The sequence below is a fragment of the Aspergillus steynii genome, assembly GCF_002849105.1.
Source record: "Aspergillus steynii IBT 23096 chromosome Unknown P170scaffold_2, whole genome shotgun sequence".
Classification (NCBI taxonomy): Eukaryota; Fungi; Ascomycota; class Eurotiomycetes; order Eurotiales; family Aspergillaceae; genus Aspergillus; species Aspergillus steynii.
In genome coordinates, this window is record NW_020194399.1 from 3,526,066 (window position 1) to 3,545,903 (window position 19,838).

General features: G+C 51.9%; 6 protein-coding genes across 6 annotated transcripts; 4 read left to right on the top strand and 2 right to left on the bottom strand.

Moving 5' to 3' along the window:
• Positions 1-133: 133 nt before the first annotated feature.
• On the bottom strand, positions 134-2,324 carry P170DRAFT_378554 (ABC1 kinase family protein). Its single transcript, XM_024845452.1, has 2 exons — positions 1,475-2,324; positions 134-1,424 (listed from the first exon to the last, which is right to left on the bottom strand). Exons 1-2 carry the CDS (start codon positions 2,209-2,211, stop codon positions 197-199), a joined length of 1,965 nt encoding a protein of 654 aa, XP_024707911.1. The 5' UTR covers positions 2,212-2,324; the 3' UTR covers positions 134-196.
• Positions 2,325-2,456: 132 nt separating this feature from the next.
• Positions 2,457-3,276, bottom strand: P170DRAFT_434323 (uncharacterized protein). The gene has a single exon (XM_024848689.1). It carries the CDS (start codon positions 3,061-3,063, stop codon positions 2,473-2,475), a length of 591 nt encoding a protein of 196 aa, XP_024707912.1. The 5' UTR covers positions 3,064-3,276; the 3' UTR covers positions 2,457-2,472.
• A 40-nt stretch (positions 3,277-3,316) lies between these two features.
• On the top strand, positions 3,317-4,861 carry P170DRAFT_453930 (MBL fold metallo-hydrolase). Its single transcript, XM_024851399.1, has 4 exons — positions 3,317-3,770; positions 3,818-3,965; positions 4,016-4,378; positions 4,435-4,861. Exons 1-4 carry the CDS (start codon positions 3,546-3,548, stop codon positions 4,725-4,727), a joined length of 1,029 nt encoding a protein of 342 aa, XP_024707913.1. The 5' UTR covers positions 3,317-3,545; the 3' UTR covers positions 4,728-4,861.
• A 3,658-nt stretch (positions 4,862-8,519) lies between these two features.
• Positions 8,520-9,297, top strand: P170DRAFT_107298 (uncharacterized protein). The gene is made up of 2 exons (XM_024842303.1): positions 8,520-8,734; positions 8,794-9,297. Exons 1-2 carry the CDS (start codon positions 8,660-8,662, stop codon positions 9,115-9,117), a joined length of 399 nt encoding a protein of 132 aa, XP_024707914.1. The 5' UTR covers positions 8,520-8,659; the 3' UTR covers positions 9,118-9,297.
• Positions 9,298-15,438: 6,141 nt separating this feature from the next.
• P170DRAFT_434328 (uncharacterized protein) lies at positions 15,439-16,338 on the top strand. The gene has a single exon (XM_024848690.1). It carries the CDS (start codon positions 15,856-15,858, stop codon positions 16,018-16,020), a length of 165 nt encoding a protein of 54 aa, XP_024707915.1. The 5' UTR covers positions 15,439-15,855; the 3' UTR covers positions 16,021-16,338.
• Positions 16,339-19,258: 2,920 nt separating this feature from the next.
• On the top strand, positions 19,259-19,675 carry P170DRAFT_351016 (uncharacterized protein; the record flags this gene model as incomplete). Its single annotated transcript, XM_024843832.1, has 1 exon — positions 19,259-19,675. The coding sequence occupies one exon, from the start codon at positions 19,259-19,261 to the stop codon at positions 19,673-19,675; it is 417 nt and encodes a 138-aa protein (XP_024707916.1).
• Between the last annotated feature and the right edge of the window lie 163 nt (positions 19,676-19,838).

The following is a 19,838-nucleotide window of genomic DNA, read 5'->3' on the forward strand; positions in this document are numbered from 1 at the left end:
TCTTTTGATAGTTATGCTGGTCTTTACACTGCTTTGATATTCCTCTGTTTTATAGAGACTTGTGTAGGTTTTATGAAGTAGGTAGGTAGTAGCGATGAAATTAGTACAGTATAAGATAGTAAGTATATATGGTATCAAAGTAGAGATTTTTTCACGTCTAATGGTATCGTCCGATATCTATAGATCTAGAGTAATGCTACCCGTCAAAAACGTTCTGATTCAAATCCACCCCCATATCGCGCGCCATGCCCTGCATCTGCTTCTCGATCTCATCCTCCATGCCCCCACCCAGATGCAGGAACTGCTTCACCTTCGTGAACCAGAAATACACATCGCTCGTGAACAGCACCACGCGGAAGAGCATGTGGCGGCCGAGGTTCCGCACCTTCTCGCCCACGGGCAGGTCGGGCGACTCGACGAGGGCCCGCGACGCCCAGGTGCCCGTGATCTTGACGCGGTTGACGGGCGAGCCCAGGAACTGGTTGTTGGCCTGGACGATGCGCAGGTTGCGCCCGATGAAGATCAGCTCCTGCGGCCACTTGGTGCCGTCGCCGAGGATCTCGCGCATGCCCTTGCGCGCGGCCTGCTGCATCTCGTAGTGGCGTTTGCGGCGCTCGACCTTGGAAAGGCCCGCGAGGTGTTTCTGTGTGGTGCGCTCGCCGCCCTGGTAGGGGCGCATTAGGGTGACGGACGCGAACATGTCGGCGTTGGTGACGCCCCAGTCTTCGGCGACGGAGCGGAGTGTGGCGTTGTCGAAGGCCAGCAGGGCTTTCCAGAAGCGGGCGTATTGGTGCCGGAAGTGTGGGCTCATGTGAATGTAGAGGCCGTGGTCGATGAGGACGAGCTCGGCTTGGCCGGAGGGCTTGCGCCGGACGAAGATGTTGCCGGGGTGGGGGTCGCAGTGCACGATGCCCCAGAGGAACATCTGTGCTGAGAATAGGTCTACCATGGTGGTCATTACGTCTTTCAGGGACAGGCCTAGCCCGCCGCGGTTGTTCCAGCCGCGCCAGTGGTTGCGGTCCGGCTTCAGTTGGGCGGCGTTGGGGTTGCGAGATGAGACAGACTGTCGGGTTGAGGTGTTCGTCTTGGTGTTGTTGGGCGGGTCTAGGGGAGTGCCGTGGCAACCTGGGCTGCCTTCGCGCCATCCACCGCGCCAGGAGCTGGTGATGGCGTCTTTGTCCCAGAGGCGCACGCCCTCGATCCACTCGGCGGTCATGACGCGCTTGGAGCTCAGCTCGCGGTAGACCTTGGGGATGTAGACGCGGCCGCGCAGACGGGACTCGCCGGCGACGAGCCGCGCCATGTTCTCGGAGTTGTCGGCCTCGTTCTCGAAGTCGGTTTCGAGGAACAGACGGTCGCTGACATACGGGACCAGGGAGTAGAAGGGGATCTGGAACATGCGGCTATAGATCCAGGTGACGACCCTAGGCGGGAATCAGCATGACTCGAACAACGAGACTGGGGTAAAACCTACTTGAAAGCCCACAGATCCCACTGGATCTGCTTCGCGATCTCCCGCTTCTGGATCTTGATTGCCACCTCGCGACCATCCGCCAGCCGGGCCCAATGCACCTGAGCTACGCTGGCGCTGGCACGCGCCTGCTTCTCCATGACGCCCTTTCCCGGCTCGCCGGCGAACGACACGCCGAAGACCTCCTCGGCGGAGCGACCGAAGTCCTCGCGAATGACGCGCTCGACGTCCTTCCAGTCATTCTGCGGCGCATCGTCGAACATGCGCGAGAACATGCGCTGGAACTCGGGCGGCAGGATGGCCGACTGCATGGCCAGCGCCTGGCCCATCTTCAGATACAGGCCGCCATTCAGCCGCAGGAGATCGGACAGTCGCTCGGCGTTCCGCGTGTGCAGGGCATTAATGGACTCGGCGAAGGGCGGGTCGGGGCGGAAATTGATCTTGTAGTCGACGGCGACGAAGAGGCCGAGAGCGAAGGTGCGCGCCGTGCGGGTCACGCACTGTTCGTAGAAGAGCGAGTCGACGGTGTAAACGGTGCCGGTGGCCAGCGAGAGGTATGCCAGGCGACGCAGCCATTTGCGAGTGCGTGTGTACGTCTTCGCAGGGACGGGTTTGCCTAGCGAACTGGGCGAGGGAGGCACGAGAGGCTGAAATTGGCCATGCACTGACCGTGAGGCATGGTGGAGTCGATGACGCAGCAGAGGACGAGCTGAGCGCCCGGAGGCGAAGAGGGAGGCCATTGTTCAGGAGGTCATATTAGGGGATGTGAGGATAGAATAAATTAGGGACTTAGTCAACGTTGAAGGAGAGGAGAAGAAATTGAGAAGTAGAAGAAGTAGAAGTAGAAGTAGAAGAGAAGAAGATGGTGGAAAAGAAGTTCGTACGAGCAAATCCGCCCGAAGGATTTCGGCGGTTAAAGTCCGCGGACTCTCCGACGCCAATCTTATGTCCGACAATTTGCAACGAAGTATTTGATATCTTTATGGTTCAATTGTAATTGATTATAATTCATGGACCTCCTGCACCCCCATCCCCAGCGACCGGCACACCTGCGCATACTCGCGCATGTTCCCTGGGATGATCTCCTGCCACAGTTCGTCCGTCTGCAAGTACGCCAGTTGCTCGCTGCACACCTCGTCCGACGCCATGGGCAGCAGCCGAGGCAGATGCTTCAGCGACGCCCGCAGGAACTGCTTCTTGAAGCAGTTGCCGAATTCCGCCAGCGTCTCGTCGTCCGCGCAGATGTCGCGCCCCTGAAGCATCGGTCCGCAGCGTCCCTTGATGATGTCCGCCACGTCGTCGCCCAGCTGCATCATCTCTTCCTCCTGTCGCGGCGAGTCCACGCGCTTCATCATGGCCCGCACGGCCGGTACGAAGGTGTTGTTGCGCGTCCAGAGATCCCAGTGCGGAACGGTGGGCTGGCAGCCACGATCGCAGATCTCCGTCTGGAATTGCTGGAAGAGTTCGCCCGGTCGACCGACCAGGGCGGCGACGACTTTAAAACAGGCAGTGCTCATTTTGGCAGAGGCGAGAGGAGAATTGCTGAGGAGGAGAAGGAGAGGCCAGAGGGAAATGAGGCCGGGGAGGCGCATTTTGGCGGAGGATGACCGATGGACCGTGGACCGTAGAGATCGGAATAGATAGGAGATCAGTAGGAACGTAATGGATGATAAGTAGTAGAGCAGGAATCGTAGAAGTAGCAGGGAAAGAAGAAAGAGAGAGAGAAAGAAAGTCCAGCTGAAGATGGACCAACCCAATTCTGGAGGATCGACATCCCCCGCATTTCGTCTGATTCTTGGGTTTTCCGTATGTCTTCTTCCCTTTGCCAACCCTCACGATATCAATCCAAGGTCCAGCATTCGTCCCATCCTCCCTCCTCCCTCGGATTGAAGATGCGAAATGAAAGGCTTCAATCCGAATATCCACTATTCGTCCCCATAAGCACAGCAGCCTGAGGCATCCACCTCTCAGCCTCCTCCCATTTAATCCATTCCTCTCTCTTTCCTTCTCTCTTTCTCCTTCTCTCCTCGCCTCTTCTACTCTCTGACAACCCCATCACCCCATCAAGAACATCATGTCGCTGAATCTCGTCGAGGTCGACTCCCTCGAAGCCATCGTCATCGTCGACAATGAGCTGGATCCTCTCTCTCCTCCCCCGCCAGACACTGTGCAGGTCTCGGGTCTGATGGGCCACCTGGCCATGAATTCCCCCCATACGCTCACCGACCGTGGTGACGCTTCCAAGGAGCTTCAGATGGAGGACATCTGCTGCTCGGCTCATGGCCTCTCCATCCTGGTGGTCCGTCGGTCCCATCCCTTCTAGACACGCATGGCTGACCCCACTAGACTGCCACCAAAGGCGATGTAAGCCACTCGGTTCTGTTCGATGCCGGTCCGGAGAACGACGTCTGGAGTCGCAATGCACGACGCCTGCGACCGAATCTCTCCGCCGTGGAACTGGTGCAGCTCTCCCATTGGCATCGCGATCATTCCGGTTTGTACCTCATCGCGACACTGCCAAGACATATCAGTTGACTTTCGTAGGCGGTCTTACCCAGGCCATCAAAATGATCACGGACGCTAAGAAAGCCGAAGGTCGGTCGGACCAGCTGCTGGTGGATCTCCATCCCGATCGCCCTGACTACCGTGGCTTCAGTATCGGCGAGACCATCATCTCTCTTCAGGCGGATCCCACCTTCGAAGAGCTTGAGGAAGCCGGTGGTGTTGTCCAGAAACATGCCGAGTCACACACGGTGCTCGACGATTTCTTCTTGATCTCGGGGGAGATTCCCCGTCAGACCCCATACGAAACAGGCCTCAAAACCGCAATGCGCTTCGACAAGGAGAACGGCTGGTTCTCTGACGAAGTGATCGCCGACGAGCGTCTTCTCATGTGCAATGTCAAAGGTAGGCCTCCTATCCATGTCCACGATTGACTCCATGTGGTCTAACAACTATTCCAGACAAAGGTATCGTCGTGTTCACCGGCTGTAGCCATGCCGGCGTCGTCAACTGCTCCCGACATGCCGTCAACAGCCTTGGAGGCTCGGTGCCTCTGCATGCAGTCGTAGGAGGCTATCATCTTGTCGCCAGCGACGCCAGCCAGATGGCCAGCACCGTCCGTGACCTCAAGAAACTTGACCCTGCCGTTCTGCTGCCGGGACATTGCACTGGCTGGAGGGCCAAGTTCGCCATTGAGAAACAGATGCCCGGGTCTATGGTGCCTTGCACCGTGGGTTCTAGAATCACTTTCTAGTCGAATAATCTACAGCTCGTCTCATCGCATCCCAAAGGCTACTGGTAGCCTCTGCGGTTGGTGATTTCACGTTCGAGCGATATCAAGTGAGATAACATTACCCGTTCAGCGCGTATGCAGGTATTTTCGATATGAATGAATGAAAATATATTTAACTTGATGACACAATTATCCATGAGCTGATCGTCTTTGTTCCTCGGATGTCCAGCAAGTCTGAAAGCCCACTCTCTCGGAGGACTTACATGGTATCTACCCAGTGACCTTCATGATGCTATCATGCCAAAAATATCTTACGATTACCCATTCGATGTGAACCGGGGCCATCCGGCGGGCCTTATTACGCACAGAACCATCGCCTCAGGCTGTACATTGCTCTATAGTGGGCTGCCTTGTCTTCCAGACAGTCTTCGGGGAAGATAGCATGCTCACACTGGAGCATAATTTCTGTTCAATGTCAGGATTAATATATTCTCAACGGTACCGTCATTCTCGTTTTCATATTCGACATAGGACAGGCTTCCTTTAGACCTCGGGCCTGACTATGAGCAACCTCGATAACAGTATTCTGCACTTTGTCGACATCCAGTTGAAGATGAGTGTTTAGATATTCCATGTTGCGATCATATGGATGTGCTCTCCGATTCTGCAGGTCCAGCTCCCTCCAGCTCCATGCCAGCGCATTGCAGTTACTGATCAGGTTCAATTGAGTCGGTGCACGGCCTATCCGAATCAACAACTACTGCATGGCCTTGTATCCTATAGGCTTCATTTTGTTCAACATCCAGATACTGACATGAAGTCCTCTAACCGATTCAGATCAAGTCATCCTAATTCCAATGTTTGGCAAACTCGCCCAAGCTGCAAAACATGCCGTGTCTTGATATAGGATGGCTGAACTTTACATAAAATATATATTCAATTCACGATGCTCGAATCTCAAGTACAACTATACATCGAATATACACAACGTCTTCATTCTCATCTGAATACGATCATGACCTCGCCAACGTTCCATCTGAGAATACATCTCACGAAGCTAACCAACCTCCCTAGAAAATTAGTATACCGAAACGACCCAGTCCAATTCACCACCTTCCCAGCCAACCAACTCCCGTCCATCCATCAAACCCAGCCAGATAAAATAGCAGACCCACAACCGGAAACGAAACACCGAAAAACAAACCATCGAATCGATTCCAAATCATCTCCATTCCAACCAAGCCCAATACATTCCGATCCAAACTCAATCCGACCCAAACCCCCGCCAAGGAAGCTATACATCCCTGAATTGCCAAGTACGAGGTATGTATGCGTGCATGGACATAGTTATGTGCATCCATATTTGAGTCCGTCGCAATTGGCAAGGGCACTCCGCTCCGTATAGTGTGCCCCGGAGAGGAGAAGGTTTTTCTTTCTGTCTGTCCGACACTCGCGCCGACGATCGTCTCACTGCCAAGGAAAGTCGTGGCATTGGAATTGGGATCGCATCGCACGGAATTGCTTGGCTCGGCTTGTTCGAGTCATCGAGTGACTTGGTGATCGCGTTCCGGATAACCCATCTCAACTCAGGACGAAGCAAAATCCACCGATCTAGGTCGTTCCCGTCAGACCTAAAATCAGGCCGTGTAATCAGCCCCCTCCCCCCTTTCCCCTCTTTATCCATTTTTGGATGCAAAGAGGCGGAGTCGCATCGTCAGGAGAGAGGAGGGTGGGATTAGCTAAGAGAGTAAGATTGTCGTCTTGTGAGTCTTGTCAAAGGTAAATGCCCTCCATCCATCCAACCGTTTAAGTTTCTACGCAGGGGAAAAGAATATACTCCGGAGTCAATCTACATAAGTCCAAGAAAATAGCACCATATACCAAGACCAACCATGCTTGGATTAATCTCCTTCGGTCAACGGATTGATATCAACCGCTCACTCCGCAATAGGTGTATCTATAGACTATATATCATCCGATACCAAGACCCCATCATCCCCATCCTAACCCAAAACCAAAAAGAAAAAGAACTGCCCAGCAAGCCCAGCCCACTCTCCTCCCCCTGCACCCGTAGATCCTCCCCGGGATATGTGAAATCGAACCAACCCATGATCCATGATGTGACACCCGGGGGGAACGGACGAGGCGGGTTGCCCTCACGGCGAACACCCAACCAATCGATCAATCAACCATCCCTTTCTTCTCTTCTCGTCCTATCTGCAAGAAAACGAACACAGAACAGAGCACAAGACACACAACACAAGATGACCCCAGATCAAGCCGGTCTCATCCCTTCGTTCGCATGCGCCGGTTTGGCTTTCCGCCAAGACAATAATCCGGGTGGAATGCACGGTATGGCTTGGCGGTGGGAAGGGATGAAGACGATGGGGAAAAAGGGGGTGGAAGTAGCATGCAAGATCATGGATGAGGAATTACAGAGTAGTTACGGAGATTGAGGGGTGGTGCATGCATTGGAGATTCTAGGATCCCCCTTCCCCTCGTACTATCCCGATGATGTGTGTGGATATGTAGATATGTAGATACCTAGTCTAGGTAGCAAGGAAACGTAAACCAACAGACAGGCAGGCAGACTAATACAATGACTAGATACTTACGGGATAGGATAAGAATAGACAATGCAGAACGCAGGCATCCATATAACGACACGATCTCAATGGACCGCATGAGTAGAAACCATCAATCCCGGGTGGAAAAAGAGGCAGTGCCGTGCCAAGCAATCCCATTGTTTGTCCTCCATCCCACATTATATGCCGGAGTATTGGATTGGCACGAATAGTAGATCCTCTCTAGCACAATTATTCTATCGTGGCTACCTAGTTTATTTCAGACGCAGAAGAGGTAAGTCTAGCGATGTCGATTGCTGAACCATAAACCATGACCATAAGCCGTAGGTTCTTGTACATGGATCCGTAGCATGTAGTCTGTAGATCGATGATGCACGGTACGATGCAGACGTCCAGACACCTACCTAATCTCTGAAAATAGCCACCACCGCATCATATCGCCTCAATTCCTCCGTAGCAAGCCCCCCCCTCCCAGACTCATTGCTGACGACGCCGTTAGTCCAGGCAGAAAGCGAAATCCCACGCAATGATAGACACCCCTGCGATCTCCCAAACCGAGCGCCAAGACGCGACAATCGCGCCTTGCCGATGCGCAGCCTTGGCGGTCCTTTTCGTGATTCAATTAATCGGCATGATTATCGTAGTTACGCAGTATCACTAGCTATCTTGCCTGTCGTAGATTGTGGCTGGGGATTTGCGTTGCGCTGGCTGCATACTCCGTTCCGTTTCGCGGTGGTTGGGGACTGACACTTGGCAGGTATCTTCGTTTCCTATACCCTCTTCGACTGGGACAGATAACCCCGATACCCCATACGGAGAAGATGGAGAACGGAATGAGCTATTCATAGAAAAAAAATTACTGCAAAAAATTAAAAATTAAAAAGAAGTGGGCGATGACGTTACCGGACTACAAAAACACGGTGAAGCTGATGGGCTGTTTACCTCCGCTTCGGCCGTTACACTTGTCTACCTTCTCCAGTCAGTTAGCAGGAAACACAGACGGTATGGAATCTACCAAACCGGATGGCTACCAGGAACAGAGTCTAACTGCGACAAATGATGCCATACCTCATGCCATGCCACGCTGATGCCGGACCTGCTCGATGGGTCTTGGCATCTACACAGCCCCTGAGGATCAACGCACTTTGCCCTTCGCGGAGGCATGCGAATGGCGATGGGTTGATCGGTCCTCCAAACAGTCGCTTCGAGTCTAGAGCCCGGAGGTATCTTCCCCCCCCCCCTTAGACAAACTGACATCATTGCAGCATGGCGAGATTAGCTATGGAGCCGAAGATGAAACGGACAGCGTTTTTTTGACTTTGCTTGAAGCTTTTCCCTCGCCTGGATCCTGTAGATCAGGGCACGTAAATGACGAACGAACAAGGATGGTCGCAAACACTGCAGACTGACAGACAACCGGCCCGGAGCATCGGACTCAATAGAGTAAGTTATCGCCTCGTTTCGGCGCCATGAGATAGCGATCTACAACGCGACGGCAATAGCGTCGACCGAAACACCGTGGCGATCGACGGTTTGTTTGGGTTTTCGCGGTCGCGGTCACTTCGCTGGCTGGACTGGATGTCTTCCAGGTCGGTAGTTTGTTGTCTTTGGTTTTAGACTATCGCTCTCGGCATGGAGGAGCATGCAGGTGCAGATTGCATCAGATCATATCCGCCGGAATTCGACGACAGGGATGGGATGTGTCTGCGGTGGATTACTGGAGTGTCCAGAACGGCCACGTAACATTCGACGAAGGTCGTCACGGAGGGAATCGAAGGGGAAATAAGACAAGAATGCAAGGAGGCATGGCGGATGGAAACCGATAGATTTGCGATTATGCGGGGAAGCAGGAACGCGACGGCGAAAAAAGGAAAAACGAAAACAAATGATCCATGTAGATGATCCCTTGGCAGTGGGATGGACAGAGGCGTTGTATGCACGATGCACTATTGCAGGACCCTGATTGTGAAATGATGCGGTGGTCGACCTCACGATATGCAGGGGAATAGCATCAGGATTGACATTCCTGACGAGGCAGGCGAACCTACTCTGTAGCCAGGTGCCCCGTGTGTGTCCTCCGTAATCTCTATCCAGACATTTCGACTCGCTGTATAAGACGACCAGGACAATCAATCAAATCATATGCAAATAATCGGACCAATATTCAGGACACCATTTCCCGGAGATGAACGCCTACTATTACCCTTCTATTCTCTTGGCAACATATCTGATCGTCATCGGAACAAGTTTGAGACTTGTCTCATCTTTTTTTTTTTTTTTTTGCCCTTCAAAAAATTTTGACCTTACCGGAGCGAAAAAGGAAGAGACAAAAAAAAGTTTTACTTCGGTTCCAAACCGCGTAGTGTATCCCTGGTTCTGCCGTCGGAGAAAGCAAAGGCACCGTTTCTCCGTAGCTGAACGGCCTGGAAAATTCTGGCCGTCGCCCGTAACCATGGATCGTTCCCGATCTCGCGTCATCCCAACCATGGGAAAGGGAAGAGCGAAAGCGCGCCAAAACGTGCCGATTCCCGACGTTCCCTTGTCCGGAGTAAGGCTCAGGCCCGACGCGACATGCCTGCCGAGGGGATATCCCGATTGTTCCTACAGAACCAGACCCTAATTTTGACTCCCCGAGGTCACGGCGGAGTCGCTCTAGAATCATCATCTAATCATGAAATGACATGACATGATATCCGTAGTATGAGGCATATACGAAGCTAAGAAGGAACTAGATGCCGTGTAGCCGATGACGGTAGGGCCGTACCTACAGTAGTCTACAGACTACAGTAGTAGCTTAGGCCCTGGGAATCGACCAATGCCGAGGCCTCGCCCAGGCAATTAACTATCTGAGTTTAGCGAGCGAACTCGGTCTCGGTCGGGGATAATCCCCCGACCACAAGCAAGCAAGGGACGCTGCCAGCCGATTGGCATCTGCACTCTGCAGTCGTTCCCTTTAGTTGTGCTGTTATCACTCGATGCAGATTGGCGTCATGCTGCCGGCCACCGTGGCACCCTTCCCCGTCGTCGCCGAGACGGACAGATTCCTCCAGGGCTCTCGGGCGGAGGGGAAAATGGCTCATACGGGGGGGCCGACGGACGACGGACAACGTTCTGGAGTCTGGATTGTCAACCCCCATAGCATGATCGCTATTCTGTCCGAGCAGTTGGTTGTTTGGAGACTTGGAGTACGTAGTTGCTAATAGGTAATAAGAGGCACGGACTCCGGAGAGTGGGCTGGGACCGCATCACCAGAGCTGCTTTGCTATCTACGAGCTGGCCCTGGAGTCTAACTGCAAAAAGATCTCGATGAGCAGCCCGGTCGGAGATTCCGCCCCATCTGGGGCAATTGAGGTCACTCCTCGTAAATCTACGGAGTAGGTCGAGTCTAGCAGGCGACGGGCTGCCACTAGAGCCTTTACGAGTACGGAGGAATGGGATGGCAATCGTGGAGAAGCGACAAGACGCGCATTGTCGCGGTCGATTGCGGGTTGCAATTGAGGAGTCGGCTCGAACTTGGCAGCCCTTGGCAATACGCAGTACGGAGTAGTAGTGTTGGATTGGGATGGCTGGACGATGGAGAATCTCTTCCGTCGGGGGACTCGGTCGAGTCGAACACGCAGGTCACGATGTCCGCGGTGATAGAAGCCCGTAGTCTTGCAAATGGCCCTCTTTTCTAGTCTCGAAATTAGCAGACCAAAGGGAAAACAACCCATTGCAGCGAGCTAATCTCTGGCTAAAGCCTCGGAGCAAGAAAATCCCTCACCAGGATCCTCGATGAGACAGCTTGGCGACGGGCGATCGCCGGTGGGGTGGGATTGTGCTGTGGTACTAGAGCAGCCCGGGTGGCAGCAGCTGGCGACCATTTGGCAATTGGGTAATTTAGCACCGGTGAGCAGCCACGGCCTTCAGCCTCTTCGGGCGCTAGTCCGCTGGTGAGGACCTCAACTACTGTAGGTACCAGGCGAACTAGCCCGGGCTAGGCGGGTTTCATTGGCGTGGGCGGGTTCCCTCGGGGACGCTGCGATGGTCACGTATCTACTCCGTAGTAGTGTAGGAACAGGACTAGACAGAGCCCCAGCAGAGACGCCGGACGACTTTGGGGGACTCCAGAATAAAGTAGTCCCTCGCCAGCTCCCATAGTAGATAGTCTAATGCTGGTTAGCCTGATGGACTGATAGTTTAATGACGCGACGGGGAACGCCCGCCCAGTCGCGGCTTACCCAACGCGGTAGCCACTTACTAAGACGGGCAGCCGCTGGGGACTAGCCGCATCGGGCATGCGCTTCCTGCCACAGGCTCTGAGATTGCCGCGTCGGGCCTAGTGCGCCTGACTCGACTGCAGCCCCGACAAATTTACCCGACTGGACGAGGACGGGGAAAACCACCTCACCGCAAGCCCTCAGGGCAAGGCTGATGGTGATAAGGTAACTGATATCTCCTCGGACTGCCGACCATGACGTAGTTGACATTTCGGCGCCGCACAATGCTCTGTTCTGCCGACCACCGAACATGTCAGACTTTGAGAATGCCGATGAGCGATTTTTACGGGGGATTTTTCTTTAATTCATATTTTTATTATTGTCTGATGTCTTCCACTGTAATGCTGCATACTCCGGAGTATACATGAAAAACGCCTAGGCAAATGCAACCGACCTCGGAAAACCCTGAGACTGGCTGATTCGTCCCGATGAGCTGGCATTTCCATTTTTTTTTTTCTTTCTTTCTTTCCCACATGCACCTAAATTCCCAGTTCCATTCGACCAAGCCTTCTAGAAAACGTCGAGAACGGCGGTCGAATGTAGCCGGTCCTCTATGAGTGGTCAGTCGGTCAGACGAAGAAAAAAAAAATCCCACCCCTCCTTCCACCCCCCCTCAACCCCTCTCTCCAATGGAGACTCTCCATCTGCCCTGCACAACTTCCTTGAACCCCCCAATAATGCCCGTTCGGACGGGGCGCCGCGGTGGCAACCTTGACGGTTAGTCTGTACGGCGTATGTACCTTACTCTTAGCAGATGGATCGTGGGGAGGGTCGTCCGTTACGGCGTACAGTAGTTTCCTTCGCTTTACCTGACGGTCCTTACCTTACCTGGACGCGTCGCCTCACTTTGGCGGTCGAAGAGAGAGCCGTGATATTCTAGAAGATTTTCCTCCGCGGGTGCTGTGCTGTCAGTGGATATTTCCCGGCCCTACCTACATGGTCTATCGTACATGTACGTACATACGTACAGCACAATAGTGCCGCCGGCTATGTATGCATGTACTTTCGACTCCAAGTGAGGGATTTTACTCCGACATACAGTCACAATGGCAATAGTTCAGCTTGGCTATGCTGGTGGCTTTCTTCTAGAATGGTTCTCGTGATTGTTCTCATGTCATTCTTTGCTAGGTCTACGTTTTATTTTTATTTTTATTCTCGGTATTATCCAGATGGCTGCCCGCGCCGGGTAGTTGGATAATTCGACACAAGAAACCCCGTCGTACACAAAAATATATAATCCATCGGGTGCCTTATCCGACAGCACCACCCATCAGCCCTCAGCCCGGCGAAGAAATTATGTAAAATATCAGACAACGTTATCCACGCATAATCTGTCCTACTCCGTCCGGCCTCTAATGCAATTCTAATCCGTAGCCACCCACTGGTCGAGGTGGTTCAGGGTCTGATTCCAATTGAGTTGAATTCGAACCCAAACACCTCGTCCCATGGCTCGCGTGTGGGGGTGGTCGAGTTTTCGAGACTTTTTCTTAGAGTAATGGAATCGTTTGTTTTTTTCTTACCGTACATATAACATACTACTTTCTCCACTCCGCTGCCCTGGTAAGGTAAGACATTCGCGCCCGTAGTGAGATTACCTTACATGACCTTGCCTTAGTCAGGCGGTCGACGGCAATACGACCACGGAATCTGCTACGTCCACGGAATCAGTCCCGTACCGGTCGGTCGCGAACAAATAGCCATTCGACAAAGGCAAGGTACGCTCCACCGCCGCGAAGTAAGGATGGAGATTTAGAGATGAACAGACCCAAGGACGGTAGAAATTAAGCTGGTCAGCCCTGCCGCCAACCTCACGTCAAGGACCGGATTCCTCGAAGTATATTAGATTACGGGTAGATGATGCTTTTTTTTTCTCTGCCTCTGGTTATTCAATCCATGACTACGTAGAAATTAGGAATTCAGAAATAAAACATAATGCCCCATACTTCTCCCCCGTAAACCTGATCGGAGTTGGGAATCTCAATGGTTTGATGGGGGCCGCCTTGGCTGACGTGGTTACATGCGCATTCCTGCCTTCCTGGGTTTAAGGGTTTGGGTTAATTCACCAATGCAGATTAGTCTCTCCCCGACCGCGCCGGCAACGGTGAGAATCCCCCGGAATTCGATCGCAAACCCGGTTTTTCTTCTCGGTGGGAATAACAAAAAATTAATTAAAAAGAGGAAAGGGGTGGGATGGGGGGAAGGATTATTGGGGACTAAAGACTGGAGAGGGAAAGATCATTATTATTGAGGGAAGGTAAGGTCATCCGTCGGTGCTCGGGGAGTAGTTCTCAGCGCACGGGGCTGTTGGAGGATGGTGCGTCGAGACTTGTCTTCATTTAAGATGATTTAGTATCAGGGATGGGACGGACTATCTTAATTAATATTAAATTAGAGTATGGGATGTTTGCCGCCGAGAAGGCAGTCGGGGCGGAAGTGGGTAGCTAGGTACCTTAGCTGACTAGCTATTTGGGAGACAAGTGAGGTACCGCAGGTGATGCTGCATCCTGGATGGAGGAGAGCAGAGGAGAGAGGGAGACTAGCAGACGGGGTCGCGGTCCCATCGCGTTGGTCGCCCTGCTGCTACTTGCTGCCGCGGAATGCGCCGGTACGGGCTAGGACGACCGACTATGGAGTCGACCACGGCTGCTAGTCGTGGTTGGTTGGACTATCGTTCATAATTTCTTGTTCCCAGAGGATCTAGTTTCCCTGATAGCTATGCGTGATTCGGCCGCATACGGCGTAGATGGCCAGGAAATAATCGCATGGCTGGATAACTGGACCCTCGCTACACCTGCGGCTACAACACCTACAGAGTACACGGACGCGATCATCTCGACGATGCACGTTTACGTGGTGGTGATCGGACCGGCCTTGACATCATCTATGTAGGTGTCCATCCGGAATGACGACGTTGGCTGTCTCAGCTGGTTTCACTGCCGTTAACATGGCGACCGACATGTGACGGGTAGATTTCGACTCGGGACGCATCTGGGGTTGAACGGGGCCGGGGAACAAAGCGATGAGGGTCGCCCTCTGATACAGGAGGAGTAGGAATATACTCCGGACTGGACTCCTGCCCCGTACGGCAGACACTACGGCATGGAATGGAACCTCCGGGGTTCTAGACAACTGACTTCCGGTCGGAGTCTCCAGACTCTTCATGTTCCAGTTTCTCTCACCGAGTAAGAGCGACGAGCCGAAACGGAGAGAAACGTAAAAAAAAAAAAAAAAAAGAAAAGGGAAAAAAAGTTAAAGGTAGAATTGTGGAGGTAACAACTTGGCAACAGTGTTAATCCAGTCTGAATGCCAACCATCCGCCTCGTAATATCAGACAAGCCTTCTGCGAAGAGAAGCTTGATGGAGTGTGGAGGATATATTCTAGCAAGGCATTTCCTGGCAGAGGCGCATTCGTATCACTGGCGAAGAGGACGACAACAACCACAACAAAGAAGATCCGATGCACGATGTCAGCCGATCTGGAGGTGGGCTTTGTGCGTGTCTGATCGGTCTGTCTTTTCCAATGACATCCATGGATAGACCGCTGGACAAGGTTTCCTACATATGATACATATCGAGGATGAGATGCATAGTAACCACCCACGGCCAACGTCTCGTCGGCGAAGAGGCAAAAACGGAGTACTTCTTCTGGGATTCCCGTCCTTTGGGTCGGCTATCCCGTGCAATGGGGAAGAACCATCCCCTCGGCCAATCAATCCCTCCATCATATTTACTCATCCCCCGAATCCCGCCGCTGGGAACGAGGGGGCTAGTGCCAAATATCACCTCCAGCTGTCAGGGAATAATTGCCCCTAAACCGAACCGGGAAATCAACTGCTACGCTCTCCTTCAATCCGATCGTAGCCCGTAGAGTAGGATCCGAATCCTCCCCCAAAGTCCCCCATGTTGGATGCCCAGCCATCCGATTTTTTCGCCTGGCATCCTCTATGCCTCCGTCTGAACCGAACTTTATTTGGATTATTTTCTATCTTTATGCATGGAGTAATTTTTAGAACCGGCCTTGGGGGGACTTGTCCATGCGTGCATGCATTTGCACCGGCCCTCCCCCAGCCAATCTGTCAACCAGATGGGCGTCGCAGAATTTATTTCAGGATTTTGTTATTTTGCCTTTTAACCTCGTTCGCATGGAAAGAAAATATCGCATTCCGTCCGCAACGTGGAAAGGCAACCCAGATAAGACAAGCGGCTATTATCTGCGGAGTATATCGGCCTAGATCGCAATTTCGTGTGTGAGGTTTCCAAGTATCGTACGAAAGGCATTTATTCGGGGTTGGCAGGGAAATTGATATGGATATGGTAGCGACGCGGCCCTTTTTTTTTTTTTTCTTTTCCTTTTTTCTGGCCTGTCGACCGACCGGGTCGGTCTCGGTCTTGCAAAGAGGAACGCCGACCGATGGGCAAAAAATAGGTCAGGAATGCGCAGAAGTCAGAACGAATGACACAACGTCATAAGGACGATGGGGATGGGGATAGGTAGGATTATGATACGAAAACGACCGATGCGGTCATCGGGCTTTGAGAGACAATTCCCTTCCTACCCCGTAGACCACATTCGAGACCATTGATAGTATGTCGATTTTATTGGACTATTTACGGAGTTTTTTTGAGATGGCCCCAGGGCACTACGACCGGAGGGCAAGAATACGACGGAGTATCCGGCCAGTAGTAAGGGCAAAAATCAAGATTGTCATTACTTCATGAGCTGCGCTGCTTTTTTCTCCAGAGAGCTGTGGTTTTAGAGAGGTCGGTGCAAAAGGACTAGCCGATATGAGCTCGAGAGAGAGAAAATAATAACAATTGAATAATAAAAAAAAAGAGGAGCAACAACTGGAGGCCGATTTCAACTAGTCGGCGGAGTCTTTCACCCCATGCCAACCATTCAGATGAAAATGACGCTCGTGGATGGGGCACCGTCCTCCCCACGAGACAAGACGGCACGAAACTCAATCAGGCCAAACACGATGGGGATTGGAAGAGCGAGAAGAAATAAGGGAGGGGTGGGTGGGCAGGAAAAATAAAAGGTCGGACGGCCAGTCGTCATTGGGTTGGTCGGAGCGAGGGCGATCGACTCTGGGTTAGTTTTAGTTACAGTAGTGGGAAGTCTGTCAGAAAAAAAAAGAAAAATAATCAAAAAATCATAATCAAATTTCCTGGGCGTGGGAACAAAGGGCGGTGGTGCGTAGCTCGAAGATAACGCCAGAATCGTTGTCTAATAGCAATTATTCTTGTCTCTGCCGATAACAAATTATGGGCAAGGGAAATCCTAGCCTAAGGCGTGATGACATAAGTGGTGGTCAAAATTACCGTCGAGGGATTGCGTACGGTAATACCGACTAGTAGTTGCTGGTCCCTTATACTACGGCGTAGTAGAGCGCAATAATCATCATGAGCTCGACCGGATCATCATGCCAATTTCAATATGATGTGAGGAAAATAATAAAAAAAAAGTCAGTGAAGACCCTGACGAAAAACGACATCATATCTTTCAAACCTACTCATCATTCATCCTTCCGGCTTTGTTTGTTTTGGTCCTGTCGCCGGAATTGGTATGGACGGCAACCAACCCCTTGTGTTTCCGTTTCGCTGGGCTCGTGGTTCCAAGATCGGCTCGGACGGCTCTGAACGCTGGCTTTGGTCTCTCCTACTCCGTCGTAGTCTGGTATCTTGGAACGGCCAAACAAAGCAGTGATCGGAGGATTCTGCTGCAATGAGAAGCGCCCAGTTGGTAAGATGGGTCCGTTTGTTTGTTCCGTATGTCTGAGGTCGTGTCTCTACTACTCTACGTACCTGAAGTTACAGCGGTAGGTAGATGGAGGCTCTGTCCGTAGAGATGAAAGCCTTCAGTATGTACGCAGTATGTAGTATGCCTCGTACGAAATAAGATCAATCTCCCATGCCATCCCCATCATCCCTATTGGACCCTGCGGAAATCACATCAATTGAGATTAAATCTCATCTCATCTGCATTTCCAGGAAGGCAGAAGACGAGTTTCAGTTCCGTCGGAGTATTTCGACGCTTCCAGTCCCCTGTGATATGGTATGTTGATTATTCGTTCTGCAAGGGAACCGAACAAATTATGGATCCCGATTGACTGTCACTGCACCCGGCGAAACCAATCCAAAATTAAACAATAGTCCGCCATAGTAAAATGGGAAGTGAGCCAGGACGCCGACAGTACGTTTGCATTTACATGTACATACACACGCGTACATACTCCGTACTTCCTCCGGCGAGGTGCAAAAACAAATATATCCCTTCCAATATGATCGATGATGCGACCGATAGTCATGTCTTGTCCTTTTCTTGTCCTGCTGTTGGTTTCATTTACTTTTCCTACTTCAGCTCTAAACCGATCTGTAGCATGATGATGGTTATTGTTTCCATCATAATTTAGCAGCGAAAGGGCCTTGTCGCAGCCGCCCCCGGGGCGTGGGAAAATCGCGCATAGTAAAAAGTGACAATGGGGTGGGCAGAGCGAGAGGGAAAGGATCAGGAAAATTAACGAGGGCCACCCGCACGCGGCATAGTTTTGGTCAAAGGTCTCTCTCTCAATGCCGTACAGCCGTACCGTACCTCTCGTACCGACGGAAAAAGTGTCATATTTCTTTCTACGACAAGAAAAATTCTTTTTTTTGGCTCACGATTTGCCTCCTGTCAATGACAAAAGACGAAAAATGTGCTCTGGCCGAATAGCCGGATGGGAAAATGCCAAAGATGACCTACGCCTTCCGTAGAACAACCTTACTGACGCCCAAAGGGAATATTCCGGTGCCCATTGACCGAGGCCGACCGTACCGAATTTACTGTACCGTATGCAGGACTCCCCAGAATTTCCCTCACTGACCGGAGATGGCCTCTTACTGTAGCTGTATGGAGAGAAAGTGGAGGAGGGGGGCGAACTCGGCACAGGTCTGCCGGTCATGGAGGCTAAACGCACAGTAGAGATTACTCTATCGAGTATAGAGACGAAAGAACCACAGGCGTAAGGCGTGTACCATCATGATAATATGGAAAAGGTCAGAGTTTTTCCAGAGACTAAGACTAGACTGAGTTCAGTAAGGGATCCACTGGCTCTGGAGAACCAGACCATAGAGGGAAGTGGAAAATGAAAATGAAAAAAAATAAAAAATAAATAAATAAATAAATAAAAAAAGGTAAAAAAAAAAAAGAAAAGAAAAAAGAAAATTCCTCAGGGGCGTCGGGATAAGAGAAAAAATGTGTGTGCGTGTGGGAGGAACGAACCAAAGAGGCAAAGTGAGGGTCGCCTCGGTCATTCACCCACTGGAACTTACCAGGGACAGTGAATTTTCGATCGAGTGGCTACTGGCTGCTGCTCCCGGCCACACCACCCCATTATTACGGAATAATCTAGCAAGGGAAAAAAAAAAAAAAAAAAAAAAAGAGAAAAGAAAAAAAAAAGTGGGCTTACGCACAGGGAAGGTCGCCCGTTGGAGCTTAGGAGACAAGACGTGTTTGTGTCCAGGTCCCGTGCAAATCAGTCCTCCCCCCCCCCCCCCCCCCCCCCAAGTTGACTTAAAAGAGCGCATTCTCCCAGCCCACCCCTCGCCTCGATTCCCCTCTCTTCTTTCCTTCTGTATGGGAATTCCTACTCTTGCCATTCCTGCCATTTTTTGTTTGCTTCTGCTCATATCGTTGGGTTCCTAAGGCTGTGTGAGCCGTGTTGCAACAATGGCGGAGCGGAGAATCTCCTATGCTCCCGACGTCGAGAATGGTGACCATTCTCGCAGTACTGCCGATGTCAATGAGGGTGCCGGTCTCGACGAGTACGGAGCGTTGAACCGGTACATCTCTACTGCCCGCGATGGCCGCCGTGGCTCGACTTCCTCTGCCGGTGGCTTCAGCAACAAGAAGAACAAGAAGCCCTGGTACAAGTTTTGGGGTGGAAAGGGCGACACCGTCGAGGAGGGCTTCGTTTGCCCTGACGACTGGTTGGAGACCGACATCCGCTCTGGTCTTCGCTCCGGCGACATTGAGCCCCGTCGCAAGAGAACTGGATGGAACGAGTTGACTACCGAGAAGACCAACTTCTTCATCCAGTTCATTGGTTACTTCCGTGGTCCTATTCTCTATGGTGAGTCTCCTTGACGTACTGAATCTCTTAAGGTGAAATATGGACTGACAATGCCGCTTCAGTTATGGAACTTGCTGTCCTCCTCGCTGCTGGTCTTCGTGACTGGATCGATCTGGGTGTCATCATCGGTATTCTTTTGCTTAACGCCGTCGTCGGTTGGTACCAAGAAAAGCAGGC